Raw genomic sequence first — 23,245 nt, 5'->3', positions numbered from 1 at the left:
TACCTCATCCCATGAGTTATCCTCACCTTTGACCTTCCAGTTTTCACCCCCATTCTACTGGGGGATCCCATTGAGGGAGACTGAGTGAGCAACTGGCTTAGCTGCCAGCAAAGGTCAACACACCACAACAACTCAAAATTTCTACGTTATATTCTAAATGCAGACACTTCTATGCAGTAAAATAATTCCAATGTACCTGTATTATACTTCCATTTTAGCATGTCTAATGACAATACAAAAGTCCATGTGTGACACACTTCCAGGAATAATTTCTGTTCCATTCCAACAATGCTAAAAGTTTGCAAAACTGAGATCATTTGTCAAAAGCAATACATTTATCAGCTGGATCAGTTGAAAAGAAAAGTGGTTAATGACTTGCTTTTGCCTTTCTTTGTCATTCTCAAACAATGATCTGCTGAGTTTTTCCAGGTAGACTTTAAAGCTACTTCAGCAGTGATAGTGAAGCAGAAGGTAAAGTACAGTGTGTTGCAATTTAACCCAAGAACATTTTGTGGTTTCCAGAAGTATATTATTCAAGTAAACCACAAAAATAAACTGCTCTAGACTTCAAGAACAAATAATTTCTCTTCATTTTGGGGTAAAGATATCCAAGATAACTTCAAATAAACTGATGGAGATTATAGGAACGTTCTAATGAAGGCAGCATGAAGCTTTCTCTGGTCTAATTAATCTTGCTGAAAGAGGCTTACTGAAGCAGTTACATTGCTCCCAAATCCTAGAACAATTATTCTGAGTTAGCTGAAGTATCTCTTTTCTACAGTGCAGTCTGCTACATAGATAAACACCCCACAGGGTGCTTCCCAGATAGAATTTCACTTAGAATGCAAATCTTCAACCAACAGTAAACTGAGATTCATCAAAGACAAGTTAGGACAAAACTTAATCAAAGTTACAAAGGAAAAAAAGTAGAATAAGAGTACCCATTAGCAAAAAAAAAGAAGAAATTTAGTAAATTTAAGACCTTGTAATTTTTGATCACAATGTATTTGCCACATGCCCTGTACACATTCAATTCAAAGTGAAAGTCAACTAAAATTCAGCCAGACATTCTGGACTCCCTGAGCTGGACACTGTACATTAGCTCTTATCTCTTAAAGATTGAAGTTTATATAACAATTTGGGTTACCTTTTATTGCTGTAATAAAACCTCCATCAACTGAGAATTAAGAGGCCAACACAGAAAGTAATTGTGGAAGAAAGGTATTACATAATTCAACAGACACAAGACAAAAGCTTAAATGCCACTCACTTTTAATATATAAGAACAGAAACTGAGAATAAAAATGTATGTTGAAATGTAAGCAAAAGTGCACAATCTACATTCTAATTTAAAATACTTTCTTGCTTGCTATGGAAAAGATTGTTGTATATCTTATAAAAGGCTTGTTGAGGAACTAATCAGAGGAATTAATCCAGTAATGGTCAGAAGGTGTTGTAATGTTTATCAAGATAAAGGTGTGAAGAGTACACAAAGGAAAAGCTTTTTATATTGTTGAAAGATATTACAACTTCTCAGTAAGAAGATGCATTTAGCAAAATAACTGTGCTTTTGTCTGGAGAAAATGAACAGATTTCTGTAAATACAACAAGGGTTATTTTGTAAGTAAAAAAAGAAGATAATAACAAATGAGATACAAACTCTTCAAAAGGAAAGAAAAAAAGATTTTTCTTTTCCTATCAGAAGCGAATTCTGAAAATAAAATTATTTACAACTAAGTTAAGAATTCTATCTCAGGTCTGGCCACTTTCCATAGATAAACTTGACAGTCTGACATTAGCAAAGCTAATTCATTTGTTGCAAGGCTTCCAATAAGAATGCAGTGCCACAGACAGTTGTGAAGTTGTTTTGAGCTATCACAAAACACTACAAGCCCTACAGAACGCTGCACAGATGAAGACCAGGAGTGTGAAGTGAATGTAGGCAAAACTCTATCTCACAAGTCAACTGGAGAGGTTATTGTAGCACAAACGTGCTCTAAAAATTGTCTAAATTAGACCAACAACTCCTCAAGCCACAGAAAAGCTTGTAATGAAAGCAAAAAAATGATGAACAATATCTACTTTTTTTTTCCAGGTCACCAGTTCTATACACAGCACATAATCTCAGCTGACAATTCTATAGATCAGGTATCCAAATAAAATCACATTTCTGTTGATATCCTGAAAACTACAATTCTGTCCTTCTATAATGCCTTCAATAATTAGAATACTGACAACGGTGAATATGACTAATCTCTGAAATCTCCCATATCCTACATGCTTTGGGGTTATAATCATTCTTGGGGGATACATTTACAGTATATAGTTTTTTTCACGAGAGTGGTATATCTTCAGAAATGAAATATAAATCCAGATACTAAGATACAAACACTTCCTGCAATGATTGCAGACTGATGTGTCTACTTTCCAGCAGATTTGAAGTCCTTTGCTGAAAGCATTTTTCAGGAGACACAGATAAAGTAGAAACATTTTGATGACATACAAAAAACTTCAATGTATGGAAGTATGTTACTATGCTAAAACCAGAAGATGAATAAGCACCAAAAAAGCTTCCCAAACCCCCCAAACCCCCCAAAAAACAGCTTGAGGCCAATCTGACATTCAAAATCGCTGCACATGACAAAGTCAAAACTAAACAACAGACCACAAGTATCATCAGTATGACAGATCATAAGCTTTCAGGCTATTAAAAACATTTTTATATGCACTGTAAAAATTAATCTTCAAACAGTAGTCACATTATACATTTCCAGACACAGCCCTGAGTTCACTAAAATAAGAAAATCAGCTACATGAAAAGAAAAACAATAATGTCATCTTCTGGAATGCTTAGAATTTATCATAACTGAATAATACTCTCTCTTAGACTATGAAGGAGGGTGGATGTCATTCTCTGACTCTATGTAATGAATCTTAGACATAAGAAAAGATAAGCATGGGAAAATTTAAAGCATTTAGAGACCATTGAATTTAGAATGTTGTTAGAATTCATCTTATGACTTATACACTTATCTAGTTTCCATTCTGTTTCTGATAAAAACCAAAGAATGTTTAGATTCTTTGATCTAATGGCTAAAGCTCAAAGGAACCAAGCTTAGAATATTCTTATCATGCTGCCGAATCAGGTCTTTGTAGCCTATTTACTTAGGAAGTTTAAACTGGCTTAAAGTGTTTGCGTTAAAATAATTATCCTGTTAAATATTAACTTTCCAGAAGTACCCAAAATGAACACTCTCCTATGTATCATAACATGATAAATTCTAAATCCCTTAAATGCTTAACCCATCTACAATATGTTCTGGTATAGTTTCCCATTTCACCAGAGTAGATATTTTATCATTATTTTCTTTTCTGCATATATAATATACTACAACAAGTTGTTAAATATAATGGCTTTAAAAGGCGCTTTTCCTGTTAATGGAACACAATTTTCTCCTTTCTAAACTCCTTTCATATTGTTCATGCTGATGTTTAAAACAACACATAAAACTATAAAAATGAGATAACCCGTAGATGTTTTATTCTGCTCAAATTCTCACGTGAATTTAAAAGTAATTAAGAATTTAAAAAAGTAATAACTGAGAAGCAAGTAGTTACACTTCATATCAGCATACACAACTGCTGATGAAAGTGGGAATTCAATAGTTAGTAATTTTGGAGAATGTAAAGAAAATTGTTTAGGTTGTGAATCATTCTGAGATTAATCATAGAAGCAGAAGTCAGGAGATCTGTATCCTAGTCCCTGAACTGCAATAAACGTCCTCTATGACATTTATAAATAAGGATATAATTACATAAACCAATAAGGAATATAACATTCTTTTTTCCATTTCTCAGTTTCACCTTTAAAACTGAACTAATATTTGAACATTTATTTAAGTTGCTGTGATGCTTAGTTAATTAATACTTATGGGCCATTTTTTGAAAACTCGGCACAGGGAAACAGTGATACAATCTGACATTTTAGTGTCTTCACCTCTGAAATACAATAGCAATCTATTCGTTACTCAGACTGCATTGCCCTGCCCTCCTAATTAAGGGTATAAAGCATGTTTTGAGGTTAGATCTAGTATCTTCTTGAATCAGTTCCATTCAAGCGTTCTTCCAAACTTGACTCAGAAGGCAGAATAAAAGAGTTGTATGAAACAAAAGAAACGATTCGGTGTTCCATGAAAGAAATGGTGGGAAATGAACTGGAGGGAATCCACAAGAAAATGTCAAAGTAAATTAACCTCTAAAACCGTTTTTTATAGATGTGTATAACCAAGTCTCAGACTGGCTTGTGGATTTGTTGTAATGTCTACAATTCTGTGTTTGGTATTTTCACATTGCACTAATATCCCAGAGAGACTAATTGCATATTTTTGAGTTAGTGTTAATGCATCAAGAAATACTGAGAACATGGAAATAACTAAATTCTAAGCACAATCCTACATACATACTTTTAACAGTTTTAAACCTGGGTATTATGAACTTGTAACAAAACAATTGGCATAACACAGAGCACAGTAGTTCAATGCCCAAGTCCTTGCAAAACTGTTTGACTGGATTCTACAATTACATCAAGTACTCCCTTTAGTTTCTGAACTAACTAGATTAAAGGTAGTTCAGACAAGTCTTCCTCAACAGTAACTGCATATGGATTTTCTTCAGGTTACTGGATACTTTCCTTGAGAGACATGGGTAATTTGGGGGGGGCAGGGGGGAGCCAGCACATTATATACTACAGTAGAAGTTCCTTATTAAAGCCTAAGCCCCCCCCCCCCAAATAAAAGAAAAAAATATTTTTAACAAAATTTTAAAACTGAAAAAGAATCAGAAGAGGGAGGGATCTAAAAGATGAGAATACTGTTTTCCATCTTCTTTTCCTAAGTCCCTCCACAATTGCCTGTATAAATTTTAAGAATTAAGAATTATATGAGAGAAGAAGGTGCCTGCCTCAGTTTCCAAATATAACTTGTTGACACTATGAATAGATTTCAAGCAAAATTGGAACAGGAATCACTTTTCCTGCCTTCCAAGTTCCTCCTGTACTGTTACACTTTGCTAAGGGGTAAGCACCTTAGAACATGAGATGTCTGTAGAACCAGTTAGGAGAAAAGAAAGTCAAGGCGGGAAAACTTTTTTAAAAGAACTTGTGTCTATATATCAGAATTTACTTTTCACTTTTTTCTATTAGTTTTACCCTCCCAATATAATGTATATACTACAAAATCAAAACAGGAAATTCTGTATTCCTATATATTTAGTTTCCAGCCTATTTGCTCTATTCCCATTCCAAATAGAGTATGTGACTAAAATATGAAGAGACACAACACCCTCAGTTAAGGACTTTGACCAGAAATCGAAGCAAAGAATCATAAATTGCAGTGGTTTAACTGTAAAATCAAGCAGATGACTGAAAACCACATTAATTATCCATTTTGAAGAATTTTAAAACAGAATTTAGATCATAATCCATTAGCTACTTTTTTAAATAAAAAGGAAACTAAAAAAAAAAAAAGTTTTTTTTAAAACAAGCTTAGTTTAAAGAAGTGATATAATTTGGCAGGTTTTCTCCTTTTGTTTCCTGTATGACCATTTAAACTTTCAGTGAAGTTCCACCTACCAAGTTCATGCCTCAATCCAGGAAAGCACTCCTATTCAAAAAAAATATTTAAGTCTGTGCTTAGCGGTTTTCTGTGCAGTGGCAAATCTACCAAGGAAATAGGTCATGTTTTGCCATTTAAGGATGCACCAAATTCTATTTAATATCATGAACAGACAGAACACACCATTCACAATAGCAACTAATAGACTTCAGTGTCGTAACTTCAATTGTTTGTCCTTTCACTCAAAATCTAAAGTCCTAAAGTCATAGTATCAGACAAAGAAAAATATCTCTTCAAGGTGTTTTTAAATGCTGTCGTGTCTAAAGATATACATATATACATGCATATATGTATATATATTTGAATGTAATAAAGTCTTATCTAGACAAATAGTGCTGAAAACCAACAAGAGCAAATGAAGAGCAGAGAAATTTAGTAAAAGGATACAAGGACAGTTTTAGCTCAAATTGTAAAAAAAAAAAAAAAAAAAGAACAGAAAAGGTATATCAGACATTTAATAAAAGAACTGATTCCAATTCAGAAAGAAGGAGCCACATAATGATAAACAGAATAGTATTAGTAAAAAGTGCATGAGGGATGCCTAACAATGAAGAAAGCCAGGGACAAAACAGAATAATAAGAAAAGTAATTAGATACAATATAACAGTTGTAAAGTCATTGAAAATTATCAACGTGATCTACTTCCATTTGAGAGAGAAAGAAGAAAACAGTCACAGCATGTTGGACTCTCTGAAAGGAAAAAGTATATAGAGTATTTCCACAAAAGATTTGCAATAACTACTCAAGCATAACTTAAGTCATTTAATGCACACTGAGATGTAAACAGGCAGAAAGTAAAGCTCAACAGGTCAGAAATGGGAACAGTAATAGTAAAACAGTATTTGCAACAGTTAAGGTATGCACTACAAAAAATTATTTGACATTTCAGTATTTTTTTCTATTATGCCAGAACAAAGATATTTTTAGTTAGTTTTTACTACTTGTTAGATTATTTTTTTCTTTTGTAATATTCTTGCCCTCCCACAAAATCCCAGATCAAACAGTATAAGTACTTTCACTGGTTTGTTAATGAGAAATTGTACTCACCGTTTGAGGTCATCTTTGGTTGTGTCTAGATGGAAATTTAATAGATGAAATTCAGCTCCACAGCCCAGCAGTATAAAATTATCTATAAAATAGAACTGGGCAAAGCGTACAGTCTTATGGAACTTTTCTTTGCCCTAAAATGCAAAGAAAATGATTAAGAATCTATTCTAAGATAATATGTTTTGTCTGAGATTCCTGGTGTTAAGGCATAGTCTCCCTGTTATCCCGATCATATTCCAGGTTCACCTACTACGTAGTGGTCCTTTCTATTTTTTGATACCTATTAATGTCAAAATAAAATTTTCATTCTACTTAAACTAGTTGGCTGTAAGGTTAATAGTATCTGTAGTCAGTTGACTCTGATACAATTAGAGTCAAACTAAACTTCCATTTGAATTGGGGAGTAGACTATAAAGTCAAGAAGAGCTGAGCCAATGAAAATAGAATATACAGAGCAGACAATAAAACTAAAACTTCCAGACATGTCCACTAGTTTTGTCTACCAAAGTTGGGGTTTTTTCTTTTCATAAATTATCACGATAAAAGCCTAATTAGAAGTCAGTGGAGACCACCCAGATCATAGTATCAGTTGGAATCACCACCACTCGGTAGCTCTGAAAATCAGGCTGCATGTTCTTCTACAGAGCTGTTAAAATGGAAGTAGATGGAAGTGTAAAACAGTGTCCTCTGTGAACCAAACTGACAGACGTTTCTAATTACCAGCGTTAGGACAGGTTTGTTATGGCTGACTGACCAGACCCTTAAAGTTCTGTCTTCTGATGCAGAAACTAACCACTTCTTGTCATGACTCCAGCCAACAGAGTTAACTGCACCATCATGACCTAATAAAAATAAAAATGGAAATATCATCAAGCTAATTTCTTGCATGTATACAGTACTCCAGAGTTAACCACACTGTTTTAATTTAATTATGCACAATATTAAAATACATTTTAAAGACAGCCTTCAAATGGTTGGGTTAAAACAGGTAACAGTAAACCAGTTCTTGATTTTTTCTTCCACCAAAAACCATGAAAAAAATTCTCTCATTAATAATCAGACAATGATAATTCTGACACTAATTTTTCAGTTATTGGAAGAGTATTTTCAAAAAACTTCCTTAAAATTCAATTTAAGAAAAGATACAGTATTACTTGAAAAGAGAATCTGAGTATTGTAAGAAAATTTTATATTAAACATAATCTGGAAACTACTTAAGACTTTGCAAATAGTTGCAATACCTTATTTTATTCATTAGGCTTTTATTACTGAGCTAGCTGGTTTTGTAAAAACAAAACACAATGAACATGTTACTACAACAGCTTCTGCAGGACCGTTCCATTAGATAAAAAAAATGTTACTGCCTGTTTAAAAATCATAGTTTAAAGTATTATAATCTCCAGTTAGCAAAATGCTTCTAGAAGAAACAGACTTTTGCAGTTTGGTGTCACACAGTTAAAAACAAGATTAGAAACTGATAAAGAATGAACTTCAAATGCCAGAAATATCACCCAGAAGCTAAAATTGTTAACTTAATGTAAAATTATATTGATGCTGATCAAAAAGGTCAAAAAAGAAGAAAATATGTCAAACAAATTTAACAAACTTTGGCCCATCTTATTCTAATTTGTCTAAACGAAACCTGGTGAATTTCATCTAGCCTTATAACATTCAAAGTTCTTATGCTGCCCTCTTGTGCACATTTTCTCTTTAGTCAACTAAAGTTTTATATTTAAAATAAAATTATTTCTTTAAATGAGAGGAAGGCTAATCAAGTATCTCAGCAATTAAGATCTATTATAACATATTTCTATTCAAAGGCTCATAAACAAGATATTTTAATTCCCAGTTACCAAAGACCTGTACAGGTTTCACCAAAAAACTGCATAGGTACTGCATAAGTAAGTACTATACTTATTTTTTTCTCAACAGAAAAATTTATTTGGAGGCTTTGGTTTTGTAAAACCTTTTAGAAGCCTTGAATTACCTGCATTCAAGAAAGAAAACAAAAACAACTTACCAGAATGTACAAAACAGTTTTCCAAAGTGGTAAGGAGCATGAGAAACTTGAGAAATGAGGTTTGGAAAAGTGGAAGAACCGTGCAAAAAGCTTAAGAATCTCTGCACTCCAGGCCCCCCAATCCCAAAGCACAGTGAAGGAGATGCCAGCTGGTTTGCAAGAGGCCAGTAAGCTTCAAAACAGGCATTACTCAGGGTTCCCTGGTCCTGAAGCACATTGAGAAGGACAGCAGCTGGTTTTGGCTTTGCTGGCTGTAAGTCTTAAAACTGGTCAACATTACCTGCACTTCACTATAGGACACAGACATCTGAAAAGCCAACACTGAAGAGGAATGCAGAACTACTTAAAACTGTAACTGAGCACTTCAGGGAACAAAACTGAATAGATTAGGCTTATAGCAAAACTGCTGTTATACCACTCCTCTCTGATGGTGCATTATAAAAATACGCTTTTCAACAATGAGCTATATTCAGATGTTAATGCCGCCTTGAAATAGATTTTTTTTAACAGAATAGATATCATTGCCATTTCTTGAAAAGGAAGAGTTTTACACTACCTTTGATTGCAGCTCTGAATAAGAGTAGTGCATCACGGTTTTTAATGAAAATACATTTATTATGACACTTCAAAACAAAAAACAGCTCAAGTAGAAAATAAACAGGTGATTTCAGATAATCTGAAGTGTACAGAAGAACTATATGAATGAAACAAGCATGTAACTGATGGTTTGCGGTCCCTACTCCCCTACAATGCAGTACAATATCTGACAGTTTCACATTTATGTTGCTTTTGAAAAGAACTACATGCAAGGTTGTAGTTTCATGCTACCTAAATAGCCTGAAGTAGAATGTGGTTTACATTTCTTTTCAGACTGTGCATCATGAAAAAAGATTTAGAATAAAGAATAAAAGGTATCAATGAAATAAATTACATAGTAGTGCAAAACCTGAGAAAACTAATACAACAAAGTCAACCGTCAGAAGAACAATTTAGTAATAAATCAAAACTTTTTCAAAGCAAGACTAGTACTTGATACCTTAACGATTGGTACCAGAAAAAGCTTCACAATAGTAGCACGAAGTTTGGTGCCGGTCACTTTACTCTTATCATAATAATAATAAATCAGCCTACATTTGCAGAGCACTGCAGTATTTTAGGAAGCTCTGAATGTTGAAATATCTTATAAAATCATAACATTTAATTTTAGAAAGTCAAAGTCTTTTGTAAATGATGTGTCATAACCTAAGTACTGTTTCCTTCATGAATTAAAGAGTAACATGAACTAAGGTTTTCTTTCAAATTTAGAAACCTCTGAATTATAATCTTTTTTTCGCTTTCAAATATGTCTACTTAGATTAATATTTTTTCTTATTAAAGTTTATGTTTTATGTTACTGCCAGTATTGAGCCATTCCTTAGATATTATTTAGTATGTAGCAAATATACAAAGGTATAGATGCAACAAAGTCAGTGGGATTATTATCTTCCCCTGAAATGACACAAAGATAAAACCCAGCTATTACCAGTTCAAAATCAATGAAACCTGCATGAAAAAAACATCCAAAAAGGAGCATTTCACAGAATTGAAATGTCACTTTCTGCAGCACATAATTGTATATACATTCAAGTAAAACCAGCCTGTCTAACTTCATGATAGTGGTTCACATAAAGACAAGCTGGATCTGCAATACAAACAACAAACTGCAAGAACAGCTCCAGAACATAAGAATGTATAGTGTAAAACAATAATTTATAGTCTCATGGAATAATTTTGCAACATTTATGTTCTACTTCAGGTTCAGTGTAGCTCTGCTACCAAAAAAGAAAGACTTTAGGGTTTTTGAAAATCATTTACATCTTAACTTCTTCAGATAACTTAAGAAAGTTGCATTAATAATCTGAAGAAACACTGAATTCCTTGGGCACAACCTTGTTAAGCTGCTGTGTACCAAATACTGTAGCAGTATTGTATCATTATTTTTACAGATGTTTGTAACAAATAAAGCAAGGAAATACAGAATTTTTCTCTCTTTTGGTTAATTGCATTTTTTAGAAATCCTGATCTTCTAAAATGATGTTAAATATATTCCATATATATGAGGTCCCTTTGGACAAAATTACCACTTTTGTTCCAGTAACTACCTAAATAACGAAATTATGTCAATAAAACCTCAAAACACTATTCTGGCCTGCAGTTTATGTGACTTGCACTATGAATTCTTTCAAAGTAGTTGGTGATATATGAAGAAAAATATTTGTTAAAGTTTATGAACTTGCCATTGTGGAAAAAAAAAACTTACTACCCTGCCCATACAGTATATTTTCATCAATTTCCTCACCAAAAAGGAAAATATCAGTAATGTTGCCTCCATTAGTTGTCACAATGCCATAGCTTCTTCCACTAAGTACAATGAAAATTACTCAAAAAAACCCACCAGTTTTCAGAAATCAGTTATCAGAGTTATTTACTTAGAAATACTTTTCTAAAATAACTTTAAATAGTCTACTTTTATACTTGTTAAGGTCTGCTAGTAAATGACAGTCATATTCTATTATGAACTGCCCTAGAAAACTCATTTAGTAGGACTGATTTAAAGCCATAACATTTACTGTATTAAAAATTTTACAGATGGTCCTTGTAGAAATTTAGAATATTTTTTTTTAAGGATCATTTATAATGTTAAGTAATGCACATGTGTTTACACATGCATGCACTTTTGGAAATATTGATTTCTCCATAGGAATAGTCCCTTTTTTTAAAATAGTTCTTTAAAATTCTGGAGCTGCAAACCAAACACTTTTTTTTTTTTTTGCCAAGTTGTTGCAGTTAATTTTTTGTCTAATAATCTATTACAATATACTATTGCAATATACACATGCATTTTCATTACAATATACTGTCTTTATTATTTGTGTTTTATTATTGTAATATACATGCATAATGCAGATTGCCATCTATATATATTTACCTCTCAAAAAGTTGAGAAATGGGAAAACCTGGTAGGCAGTTTAATTCTATAACAAAATTTACCAATCAGAGAAATAAATTCTACATCTTAAATCAGCAGTATCCCCTCTCCCTCATTCTCCTCAAAGTGATGTAAAGTGAAAACTTTTCGTTAGTATGCCATTTAGGTTAAACTTAATCATATACTATTTCTTTAATAATATAATTAATGAATTTACCTGAAAAGACATTATATGTATCGGTGAGATTGGAATTGAATATCAGTATAGTTTTGTCAGCCAGGCCGCACGCCAGCATCTCTCCATCCCCTATAAAGACAAGAGTCTAATGATTTATATTTGAAAGCAACAAGGACATAATATGTTGTTTCTTTTCATCATAAAGATCACATATGTCACTATAACAAAACACAAACCAGATAGTCTTTTCATATTTTTAACACATATTTGTATGAACATCACAAACTCATGTGGCAGAATTTGGTAGGAATTTGTGCACAATTCATTTTTTGTCCTTATGTATTACCAAAACAGCTATTAATCACAAGGCAGAAATTCACTTCTCACAAAAAAAGCGCTACAAAATTTAAGTGCAGACATTTTTAAGTGTTGTTTAAATTTATGTCCTTACACTCATTTTTTTATATCTACTTATTACAGTTATATCACCTTTTATTACATATTAGAATAAAAAGCACATTAATTATTCTGGATCACTTCTTAAAGATGATAAATTTCCTTCATAAAGTAATCCTAAAAAACATCCAAGTGCAGTCAGATTGTTCATTTATTTTGGTAATCAGTGGGGCACATGATGACAGGATAGACGTCCTTAATGTCTACATAATGGTAGCAATTTGTGAAATTTAACCTTTTGCTCAAAAGCTTTCCTGAAAAAATTACAATAATAAAGAACAGATAAATGAACCAATGGGAAAAAAATAAGAAAGGGTGGAGCAAGAGAGGACAGCATTGAGAGAAAGTAAGGAAACAAAGACAGAATTCAAGTCAATGGTACTAGGTTCACTGTGAAAAGTATTTTTAAAGAGGTACCACCTGAAAACCTCCTTCATAAATCTCCTGAGCATCTTTACAACATGAGAGGGAATAAATGTCATGTCTGACTTCACCAACATTACACACTGCTATCCATGGTCCAAGTACCACCCACACTGCGGGTTCAGAATACTATATTCCATAACACATTTTTTCCCACATGATGGCAGTATAAACAGATAAGAGATCCATATGTCTAATCTCTGAAAGTCATCTACTAAAAGCAAATTTTAACTGAGGCACATAATTGGGTAGACATATATGCTAAGAAGAAGCATTCCAGAATCTTTCTTGCTGTTACTAGTTACTAAATGCACCAGTATACTAATAAAAACTACTTTACAAAAATATTTTTTCATTTTAGCTGACAAGCAATATTGCAGTTGACTTTTTCACCAAGTACTAGTAATTGCACATACTAAATAATGGTGTTAAATATTTTCATCACAAAAGTAAGGTAAGTAGTCCTAGACATAATATTCAAAAAAATGCATGCTCTACAAACTCAAAGGTATGAAGTCTTTGAGGTAAAGGGTGGTGCTCTTCTGCAAATTTCCCCCACTTTTCCTAGTTTTGACAGCATGCATTTTCAGCATGAGAGCTGATTTGCAAGTATATAAGGCAAGTGATATAAAGTCAGCCACATGCACAGAACTAACAATATATAAACATTCTTGTCTATACAGAATGAGAGAAAATAATTTTGCATAGAATTTCTGAGGCTTGTTTAGTGGAACATCATCTCAAATCCTGAATAAAATTGTTTTCTAACTCAGCAACAAGTCATAACTCCTAATGCCTCCAATACTACAAAAAGATGTTTAAGAAATCTAAGGAGATGTGCATTAACTCATTCATGCATCTTTACAACATCTTAAGTTTTACTTAAGTTTTCCATTTAATTCTCTTTCTACTATGTTTAAAGATGCAGATAAGTATTACTGTGATTCATACTTTTTATAAAGTCCACTTGAAAGATTGTTCCAAGCTGCAATTTGAAGTTGCATAATTGCAACAGAAAATAGATTGCAAAGCTAGGAGCCATCTGGTCAACACAGACTACAACAATAAGAGAACACCTCTTTACGAGCTTGCAGTAACATGATTTTTTTTACTCCATGAAAAAAAAGCTCTGCAGTTTTTGCTAATCCTTGTCTTGCTAAATTGTGGTTGTTTAAGCCTTTGTGTGCATGCATGTGTGTGCAAGAGACAGAGACAGAGAAAGATGTTCGTTCCTCAGAGTAAGTAAAAGAGGATTTATACTTAAAATGTATTATTGAAAATATAGCAATGCTTTTCTTTGCTAAAAAAGAACTGTTCATTTTAAGTTCACATAACATTCCTAGGAATAAGTTCTCTGCAACCAATTTATTTCAGGAGCCATAAAAATTAATGTATTCCCATTCTCAAGGGAACAGAGAGATTGATGGAATATGTTTTAGAAAAGTTACCAATTGCACCTAATTGCTTTTATTACTTCAAGCCGAAAGTTGCTCTTGGCCTCAAAATATTTATAAAGATATATCTTTTTTTAATACTTTGAAAATATTGTGGTTTGCATGTACATTGACATAATTATATACTTGGTAATAGATTTGATTGCTAAGTGGTTTCTGTATGATCATATTTATATGGATAGGAAAAGACTAAACCTATTACAAGACCTGTTTTTCCAACACAGTTAAGAAAAATACCATTTTTTTGGATGGTATGGAAGAATTATTTTTTATTATATTTTAATAAATAAAACCTGAATAATCTTTACATAAGAAATAGGAGTATTCTGATTCTTCTGAAATGTAACTTCAACTTTTAATACACCCTAGTGACACTAAGTAAATATCCCAGAAAATCAATTCCTTAGTGAAAGAACTTGTTAGACTCCTAATTTTCAAGTTGTAGTGGGAAAGTCATAGAACAAGTCCAAAATGAAAAAAGACATAAAATTGAAGAATTAGGATCCTTTTGCATATATGATGGCAGCCTGCATGGTTTTGCAAGTTAAAAAATTGATGATCAAACAGTACATGCCATTGCCAGAAATTTTTCTGGGAATTTACCTAGCAAATCCATGGTCTTAATAAACCACGTCACACAAACTCAGTTTTTCTTTCTGCACACTGACACAACTATACATTTTATAAAGCCGGTACATACCAGAATACTGAATGCAACAAATTGGGGTTGGTTTACAAGTAACAGATATCTTTTTTTCATGTTTGATTGGAGGATAACTTTCCATTGGATATTCTTTATTTTTACTTCAAAGAAGGAAAAAAGAGAAAGAGGAAAAATATTAAGATACCTAAATCCAGTACATTTCCATTTCAATTATGAAATAAATGTGCTTTGGGAGCTATTCTATATATATGTATATAAATATTTCCTGGAAAACTTATGTTAAATCCCAGATAAAAGACAGAATGAATTTTAAACTGTCATACTCTAAATTACTCTTATCACTGACTGTTATGAATTCACAAGATCAAGAATTAACATCGACTTGTACATAAAATTAAACTTCAAACTTCTTAAGATGCATACCTATCTAACAAAAGTATTTAAAGAATGCAAATTCTACCTTGTGACAATAAGAAATATGAAAAATATCTCCATATGTAAAAATAAGAATTACACTGATCACCTATTTACCAAGATACTAAAAAAAACCCACACAAAACTTAAGTGATAAGTAGTCTAACCTACTAACCTACCATAAAGGTTTGCAAACCAATCTTGGAATTATTTGAAGTGATCATCTAAAGCCTTCTCTATGTGTGCAAGGACTACAAAGACTGAGTCTTGAGCTTTTAAGTGTTTTTAAACAATATAAAAGTGGGGGGTTTTAAGAGAAATATTATGGCATTAATCATTCTTTACTTTTACATTTGTACTACACAGAACAAAGACTCTACATAATACTAAAGACAAAACATGTGTGTAATATCCCAATTTAACATGCCACACCAATGGACATGAAAGTGCCAGCTCTAAAAAACCATTTGTTCTTTGTGTCCACAGTGATGATGAAACCACTGGTCAAATTGTACCATTATATATACTTTATTTTTTAATTTAATGCAATTAAATTTATAATCTGATAATCTTAATCGCTTGTTGCAGTAATTTTATAGCAAATTTACAAAGCCTTTTAGTTCCAGTGATACCCCTAACTTAAAAGTTCCAATGTCAGAAGCAGCCACAAACCGTATTTCCAATTGAACTGTATTTATCCTCATTTTAATTTGTTCCTCCTCTAATGGAGGTTGCTAGATTACCTACCTTTTACAGCTGGTCTTCCACTTTGACACCTCATTTTTCTTCAGATTAGTGTTTGGAGAAAACATGGTCATTCTACAGGAAAGAACACAGATTCTCCTATATGAAACATTAAATGTTGCTTGAGAGAAATAGTTTCTTTTAAACGAAAAACAACCTACTTCCTTCTTAATATTTATGTCTACTGTAATGTCAGTAGGCAAGATAATGTACACACTGATGACAAAATAAAACTGGCAATGATCTCATGCTCGAATTTGCACCTAAATTTTCCTTTTGTTGGATAATGCATTCTGAAGGTCAAAATCCATTTATATAAAGTTCTCAGACATTTCTTTCTGCAAGTTCAAGAAACGAAGGGTTTAATCATAAGAAAGAGAATGCCTAATATAGATTTTCAAAGGAAGCTGAATACTGACCAGAAGCTGTGAAAAATCTGTTTTACAGCAATTTTTTTAAATTATTTTCTGTGATAGCATCATAGCTGGTTTTCATGTGTGAATAATTTCACAGTCATGAGACTACATGGCTCCATGACAAAATATCACACAGCAATAAAAAAGACAAAATAGCAATGTGGTTACTCACTGTGGTGCTGCTGTATAACCTGACGACTTAATTTTATTATGGAAAACCAATGGCTGATCTTTCACCATGCTTTTCACTCCTATTGTAAAATAATTAAATTACATTAAAATGTTTCTTTAACATTATATTTTTACACTTAATGTAGATACCTTAGGCTAGCACAGTAGAAATATTTGGTGTCTCCTTATATTACAAAACACACTTAAGACCAATCACACTAAAATAAGGATTACTGAGAAAAGGAAAGAAATCTGAACTGTTACATTGCATATCATTCCTCCTCCAATAATATCAATGAGTAGGAACTTCTTTAAACTTTGAGTTAACAAGAATATTGTTCTAAGGAACTTTTTTCATCATTCACAAATATATTTTCTAGTTGCCTATTTCATACTTAGACTTTATATGCACTAGCTATAATATATTCACACCTTATATTTGGAACATGGAATGCATCTAAAGATCACTAACAAACTGGCTGGTGGGTACACATAAATCTTCGCGGTTTTATGTGGCTTAAGCCATTAATGTCTGCATTCACATTGCTGTACTAAAAAGCTTGAAGGGCAGCCTCGACCCCAAAACTAAATATGAGCATTTCATATCAGCAGAAACAAGTTGATCATATAAATGTCATAAAGGGGGAAATCTTGTTGATATTCCCAGGGAAGAACTTCAGGTGCATTGGGAGTGATCTCATGGACACATTTACCTATGCTGAGGATAGAAGCTCTTTCAACTCCCACCAGCTTTCCTTTCTTTTTATGTAGCAACGAGGCAGAAAAGGGTCCTTCCTGGGAAGCTCCTAGCACCACTTGCCCTAAGAGACCATGAGATCTCCTTACAGCACCTAATCTATCTGAGCATGAGGTGTCAGCAAGAGTAGTACTGTTGTCAGTGCTGGGTGTCCGAAGCAGCCTGGAATTCTAGCTAAAACATTGTAGATGCATTCTCAGAATAGCATATAACATTAAAGACAGCCTTTGACATTCTAACAGGTCCAACAAGTATAATCAATATATTAAAAATAGATTATTTCTTCATATCTACAGCTACCAGTATTTTTACATCTTTCCTAAAGAAAAGGTGATGATGAAAAAATTATTTTGTAGCTATTTTAGGACTTTGCTTTACTGTTGCTAAGCAAAAAAGCTAGAAGTACTTCAACAGCAACTGGAAGTCAGATCTGTCTTTTTTTAAGCAGTAAGAAACTGAGGCAAAAATTAACTTCTAAACTTGCAGGTATTGACAAAAGACTATTCAGGACAATGAAATTAACAAAAACAGGTAACCAAAATGAAGAAAAAAATTACAAATTATACAGAAAAATATATAGCATGCTATGGAAAAAAAATACTTTTGAAAACTGTAAACATTCTATATTATTTAACTCTTTTAAAATCCACAGAAAGTTCTCAGAGGATTGTTTTTGAAAAAAAATACCTTATTATCATCATTTTCACTACAAGTACATATGTAGGATATGATATACTACTAGAACTATAAAATTCTTCCTACTAGAATAAAAATATAACACAATATGTTTAAAACAGAAATCAATATATTGATTGTATTAGGCACCAGCCAGTTGTGAGTCAGTTACTGTTATTAAAAATATAACATTATTAATTCATTTCAGGAATGGTTTACACTTACCAAATGTTTTACTAGAAGGTTCTTTCAGATTTTTCTTTAAACCTTTACACAACGGAGAATTCGTCAATAAAGAACACCTAAGTTATAAAACCAAGCACAAAAATCGATCAATCCAATGAAGAAAAGCATAAGATTAGGAAAAGGTGTCAACACTTCTTTTCAGCTATTTCTGTGCATGTGTGTATGTATACATCTGATACTAGTGAGATTTTCATAAATACCTAGGCATAGTGGATTAGTTATCAGCTCAGATACCCAGCAGCCCAGACAAGCTTTGGCCCTGACTAGATCCACAAACCATTGCATTTACATGTTAAATCCCATTTCTGTGACGATTAACTGATGATTTTATTATAAGCACTGAAATCTGCACTTTAGTGTATATTTTAGGGGGTTTATTAACTTCAAGATGCCAGTATTTTCTTAGAAATCATTTACAGAGACATAAGGGACAAGAAAGTAGCAGTCAGCATGGATTCACCAAGGGGAAGTCATGCCTGATCAGCTTGATAAACTTCTATAATAAAATGACTTGTTTGGTAGAAATGGGGAGAGCAGTGGATATTGTCTGACTTCAGTAAGGGTTTCCATACTCTCTTGCATAAGATCCTCCTAGAGAAGCTGATGAAGTATGGGCTAGATGAGCACACAGTGATTTGGATGGAAAACCAGCTGAACAGCCAGGCCCAGAGTGATACCTGTGGCACAAAGTCTAGTTGGAGGCCAGTAATGGAGTACCCCAGGTGTCAATAACGGGTCCAATTCCATTCAACATCTGTATTAATAATAGGGATGAAGGAGCAGAGAGTACCCTCACCATATTTGCTGACACAAAACTGAGAGGAGTGTCTGATACATCAGAAAGTTGTGCTGCCATCCAGAGAGACATCCACAGGCTGGAGAAATGGGCTGACAGCCACCTCATGAAGTTCAACAAGGGGAAGTGAAAAGTCCTGTGCTGGGGAAGGAACAACCCTATGCACCAGTAGATGGCTGTAAGGAAGACTCTAGAGACAGGCTCTGCGCCCAGTGCCCAGCGGAAGGACAAGAGGCAATGGGCAAAAACTGAAACACAGCAGGTTCTGTCTGAACACCAGGAAACACTTTTTTGCTGTGAGGGTGACTGAGCACTGTCACAGGTTGCCCAGAGAGGTTGTGGTGTCTCCCTCCTTGGAGATATTCAAAAGTTGTTTGGAAATGGTGCACTGGACTGTAGGTGACCCTGCTTGAGCAGGGCAGTTGGACAAGCTGACTTGCAGAGGTAACTTACAACCTCAACCATTCTGTGATTTCTCCTACTCAATAAACTAAAGCATGACAGGAAAAGAAGTAAAATAAAACCATGTCAACAAATAGCACTACAAAACCATGTGATGCACTTCAATGTCAGGAAAATGAATGCATAATCCAACTCAGAGGAAAAAACATATAGTTATTCTGTACCTAGCAATAACTGAATGACTGTTCTCACTTCTACGTAGGAGAAAATCACTCTGCTGAGTTCTCACCAATGCAGCAAGGTTAACTTCCAACACTGCAATCATATCTTCAAACATCGAGGTGATCAAGCACAAAACCTGCAGCAATTATACCGTAAAATAACACCCCATTTAAGTCATAATTTAAGCTCCAACACTGAAGAATTTATAATGGAAAATGAAATCACTTTCTGTTATTCATGAAAATTAGTCAAAAATATCCACAGGTTTAGTCTTGCAGAGCATTAAACAGTAAAAAGCGGTTAATGTTGTCCTTCAAAAATATACTTGTGTTGCTTAAATAAGTACCTTAACAGACTTGCATATATAACAGCCACAGAAATTCCAATACTTTCTACAACAGACTTACTTCTGCAATAAGAGTTTGAGAAAAGAAAAACACATGGAAGAAAGATCGGTTTCAGAGACATGCTGAGAATATGCTAAGAGATGAATTTAAAATAAAATCCTCCTTTTAAACAAAACACTGCTGTGTTAAATATGTAGAAAGGCATAGATTGAGCTCAGTTCTGTAGGAAAACTGTAACATAAAATGGAGTATACAGTCAAGAATGCCTTTCATTTCCTTAAAAGCACATTTAGTGACTTTCCATAGAATTTTTCTCACAACTCAAATAGTTTTCACAGATTTCCTGGAGGGATGCAAAAGCATTTCATCCCAACATTTGTTTGAGAAACAAGGTGCAACAATGCTCATATCTTTTTTTCCCCTAAAAGATTGCCTCTACTTCCCCAATGGCCTTTCTTGACATTCAAGGTACATACTGAACCATATAAAAAGCAATTCACCTTTTGCGTATTAATCACTTTGGACAATATACAAACTGTGAGAGCTTTAAAGCTACCCAGCTATTTAAACTAGTAGATTCCCTAAATAATAAACCCTCTCCAGAGAAACGACTGTGTAATTCACATCAAGCAAAATAAATGTGTACATTAATTTGTAAATAAAATGCATAACTAATATTTATTGAAAATAACTGGAAATGTAAACATGCACTAAATCAATGTTTACTGCATACTCACCTTTCCATTAACTGCCTGCCTTGTTAATGCACATGATCTGGCAAACCGGATGCTGAGGTTGCTGTAATCTTTACCAAAAAAAACACAGTGCTATAAAATTGTATTTGCATTTCAAAAGAAAAAAGCTATCATCTCTAAGGCAGGAAAGAAAAAATTACTCATACTAATCTGACCACCATAATCCACTGTCTTCAATGTATATCCTTCTAACTTAACCCCCCATGATAAAGTAGGTACAGAATAACATTCCTTGTATTTAACACTTACAAACTGCAAAGTTAAATAAAAATTCATTGCTAGCCTCTACAGAAATCTAGTAGTGCCAACACATCTTCTGAGACAAGTTGGAAGTGCCAGAAAAACATAAAAAAAAAATTAGAATTAGCTCCAATCGTATTCTGCTATTTCACAAACTAATTCTTATACAATTTAACCAGATAACAAAGGAAAGTAATCACATTATGGTGTAGTCAGGTATCTTATAATCATACCTTTGTAAGATAAAAAAGCTTCTAATTCAAAGTTTGCTGAATTTATTATTAATAAACCAGTAGAACTTCCTATCCAAAAATAGCTAGTATTCCGGGCAGAATATCTATTTAAAAAGGAGAAAAAATTATCTCAGTATGATAAGGAAGCTTTCGTTATAACCATACAAGACACAACAAAAGGTTTTTTTTAATACTTGTTACCCAGTCCCAGTACAACAATAAGAAACAACATTAAAAAATATTTAAAATTTACAGTATTTTTGAAAATATCTGTAGCTCAAAGTAAAAATTTTCAATCAAAATTGGTTAAGTTTTGAAAACTAAGAACAGAACACAATCCTTGATTTTATGTAAGTGCTCACAGCAAGTCTAAAGCAGCATATGAAATACTTCAAAAATTGCTGTGGTTTGTAACAGTTGGAAGATGCTGTAAAAGCATTGTACACACAGAGTAATTCAGACAAAGAGGCAAATCCACATATATTCTTAGTTTTATCACCTGTAATATGAACACATAAAAAGCAGTGAAATTTAACATGTGTTTGTACATAGTTGAAGTACAAGAGAAAAACCAGCACAACCTAAGAGGAGGGAAAAACCCCAGCAAGCCTGGAATATCTGTCTCTGTCTGTGCTTAGTGGCAGTAGTATTGCTGTTAAGTAATGAAATTCAGCCTTAGATTAGACCAACTGGTTACAATTTCAGTCAACACTCTCACAGAAGAAAATGTAATCAAGCATAACATGATTATAAAAAAATAATGGTTGTCACTCTCAAAAACTAGAAATGTTTTGATGCCACAGTAAATGAAAATAGACATCAATAAATTTTCCAGAGTGAGTAGAGTTACTGGTTTGATTTGTTAAGTCAGACCACAAGAGTTGAAGTAAGTGTATGGAAAAATATAAAGGCTGAAACTTGGCATAAAAAGACTCATCACAGTGGCTTAATACTTTATTAAAAAAACCAACAAACTAAAACCAAACAACAAAAAAACCAACAACAAACAAAAAAAACCATCACCACAACAGAAACAGTCAAATACTCTAAAAAGCAGACTGGGAACAACAGTTTCAGTTCTGGCTTGTGACACTTTTATGTGCTCTGTATAGTTTTATTTGTTGTTTGTACTACTTTCATGCACAGCAGTAACAGACTGATTTAATTTGTGAATTCTTTGAATTATTTATAAAGAATTGGCACTATCAAGTTATAACGAACAATGATATGAAGTGATATATATAGGAAGTTGATCTCATGCCTACTTTACAATAATAAAATGTCATCCACTGTGATGAAATTACTCAGTGTCAAATAGATTAGGGAAGTATAAGACCTGTAATTTTTTGGACATCAGTGTTGCAAAAATGTTTCACTGTTGCACCTCATTGCAGACAGAAGTAGGAGTAAATCAGGGACTGCTCAGACAAAACCTGAACCATCTGCTAAAACCAACCCATGGTAATTTAAAAACTAAACAGAAAAACAGTTCTAAATACAAAACTTTAAAAACAAAAGATAATGGAATTGGATTAATAGTAACAAAATAATGGTCATTGTTGTTTATAAGCAGAACAAAACCTCCAGCTGTCATGTGATCGTGAAAGGTTAGATAGTTCTTATATGTACAATGCCAGGCAGTATTAGGTGAGTATTGCAACGTGATGTTATACCAGTTCAGAAAATTATTTCAATTAATGTATTACTGTGGATCCATTTCAGGCAACCATGTCCTAAAGGCCATTGAAAAAGAAATGAGACTAAATACAAAAAAAATTCAAAAGCAAATGTTAAAAATGTTACAGAAAACGTGCCCTATACAATGCGCAAACTATTTAATCCAGAAGTTAGAGATAACTTGCTCGTGAGCCACAATTTTCTGTGCAAGGAGGGAACGTGATAGTAGCTAGCTGTAGACTATCAGAATAAAAAACATACTAAGAGC

General features: G+C 33.2%; 1 protein-coding gene across 1 annotated transcript in view; it reads right to left on the bottom strand.

Annotated features, from left to right (window-relative positions):
- The window catches only part of WDR27 (WD repeat domain 27), a 130,584-nt gene that overhangs the window by 96,097 nt on the left and 11,242 nt on the right, over positions 1 to 23,245 (bottom strand). Inside the window, exons 9-18 of the mRNA XM_040599502.1 lie at positions 21,301 to 21,404; positions 20,810 to 20,877; positions 19,728 to 19,861; positions 18,285 to 18,361; positions 16,629 to 16,707; positions 16,044 to 16,115; positions 14,919 to 15,022; positions 11,925 to 12,014; positions 7,440 to 7,561; positions 6,720 to 6,853 (exon numbers count right to left, since the gene is read on the bottom strand). Of these exons, the coding sequence (XP_040455436.1) occupies positions 6,720 to 6,853; positions 7,440 to 7,561; positions 11,925 to 12,014; positions 14,919 to 15,022; positions 16,044 to 16,115; positions 16,629 to 16,707; positions 18,285 to 18,361; positions 19,728 to 19,861; positions 20,810 to 20,877; positions 21,301 to 21,404 (984 nt within the window). The remainder of the gene's footprint in view (positions 1 to 6,719; positions 6,854 to 7,439; positions 7,562 to 11,924; positions 12,015 to 14,918; positions 15,023 to 16,043; positions 16,116 to 16,628; positions 16,708 to 18,284; positions 18,362 to 19,727; positions 19,862 to 20,809; positions 20,878 to 21,300; positions 21,405 to 23,245) is intronic.

This window comes from Falco naumanni, chromosome 6 (assembly GCF_017639655.2).
Source record: "Falco naumanni isolate bFalNau1 chromosome 6, bFalNau1.pat, whole genome shotgun sequence".
Lineage (NCBI taxonomy): Eukaryota > Metazoa > Chordata > Aves > Falconiformes > Falconidae > Falco > Falco naumanni.
Note: the sequence above shows the minus strand (reverse complement) of the source record. Positions and strands in the feature narration are given on the sequence as shown.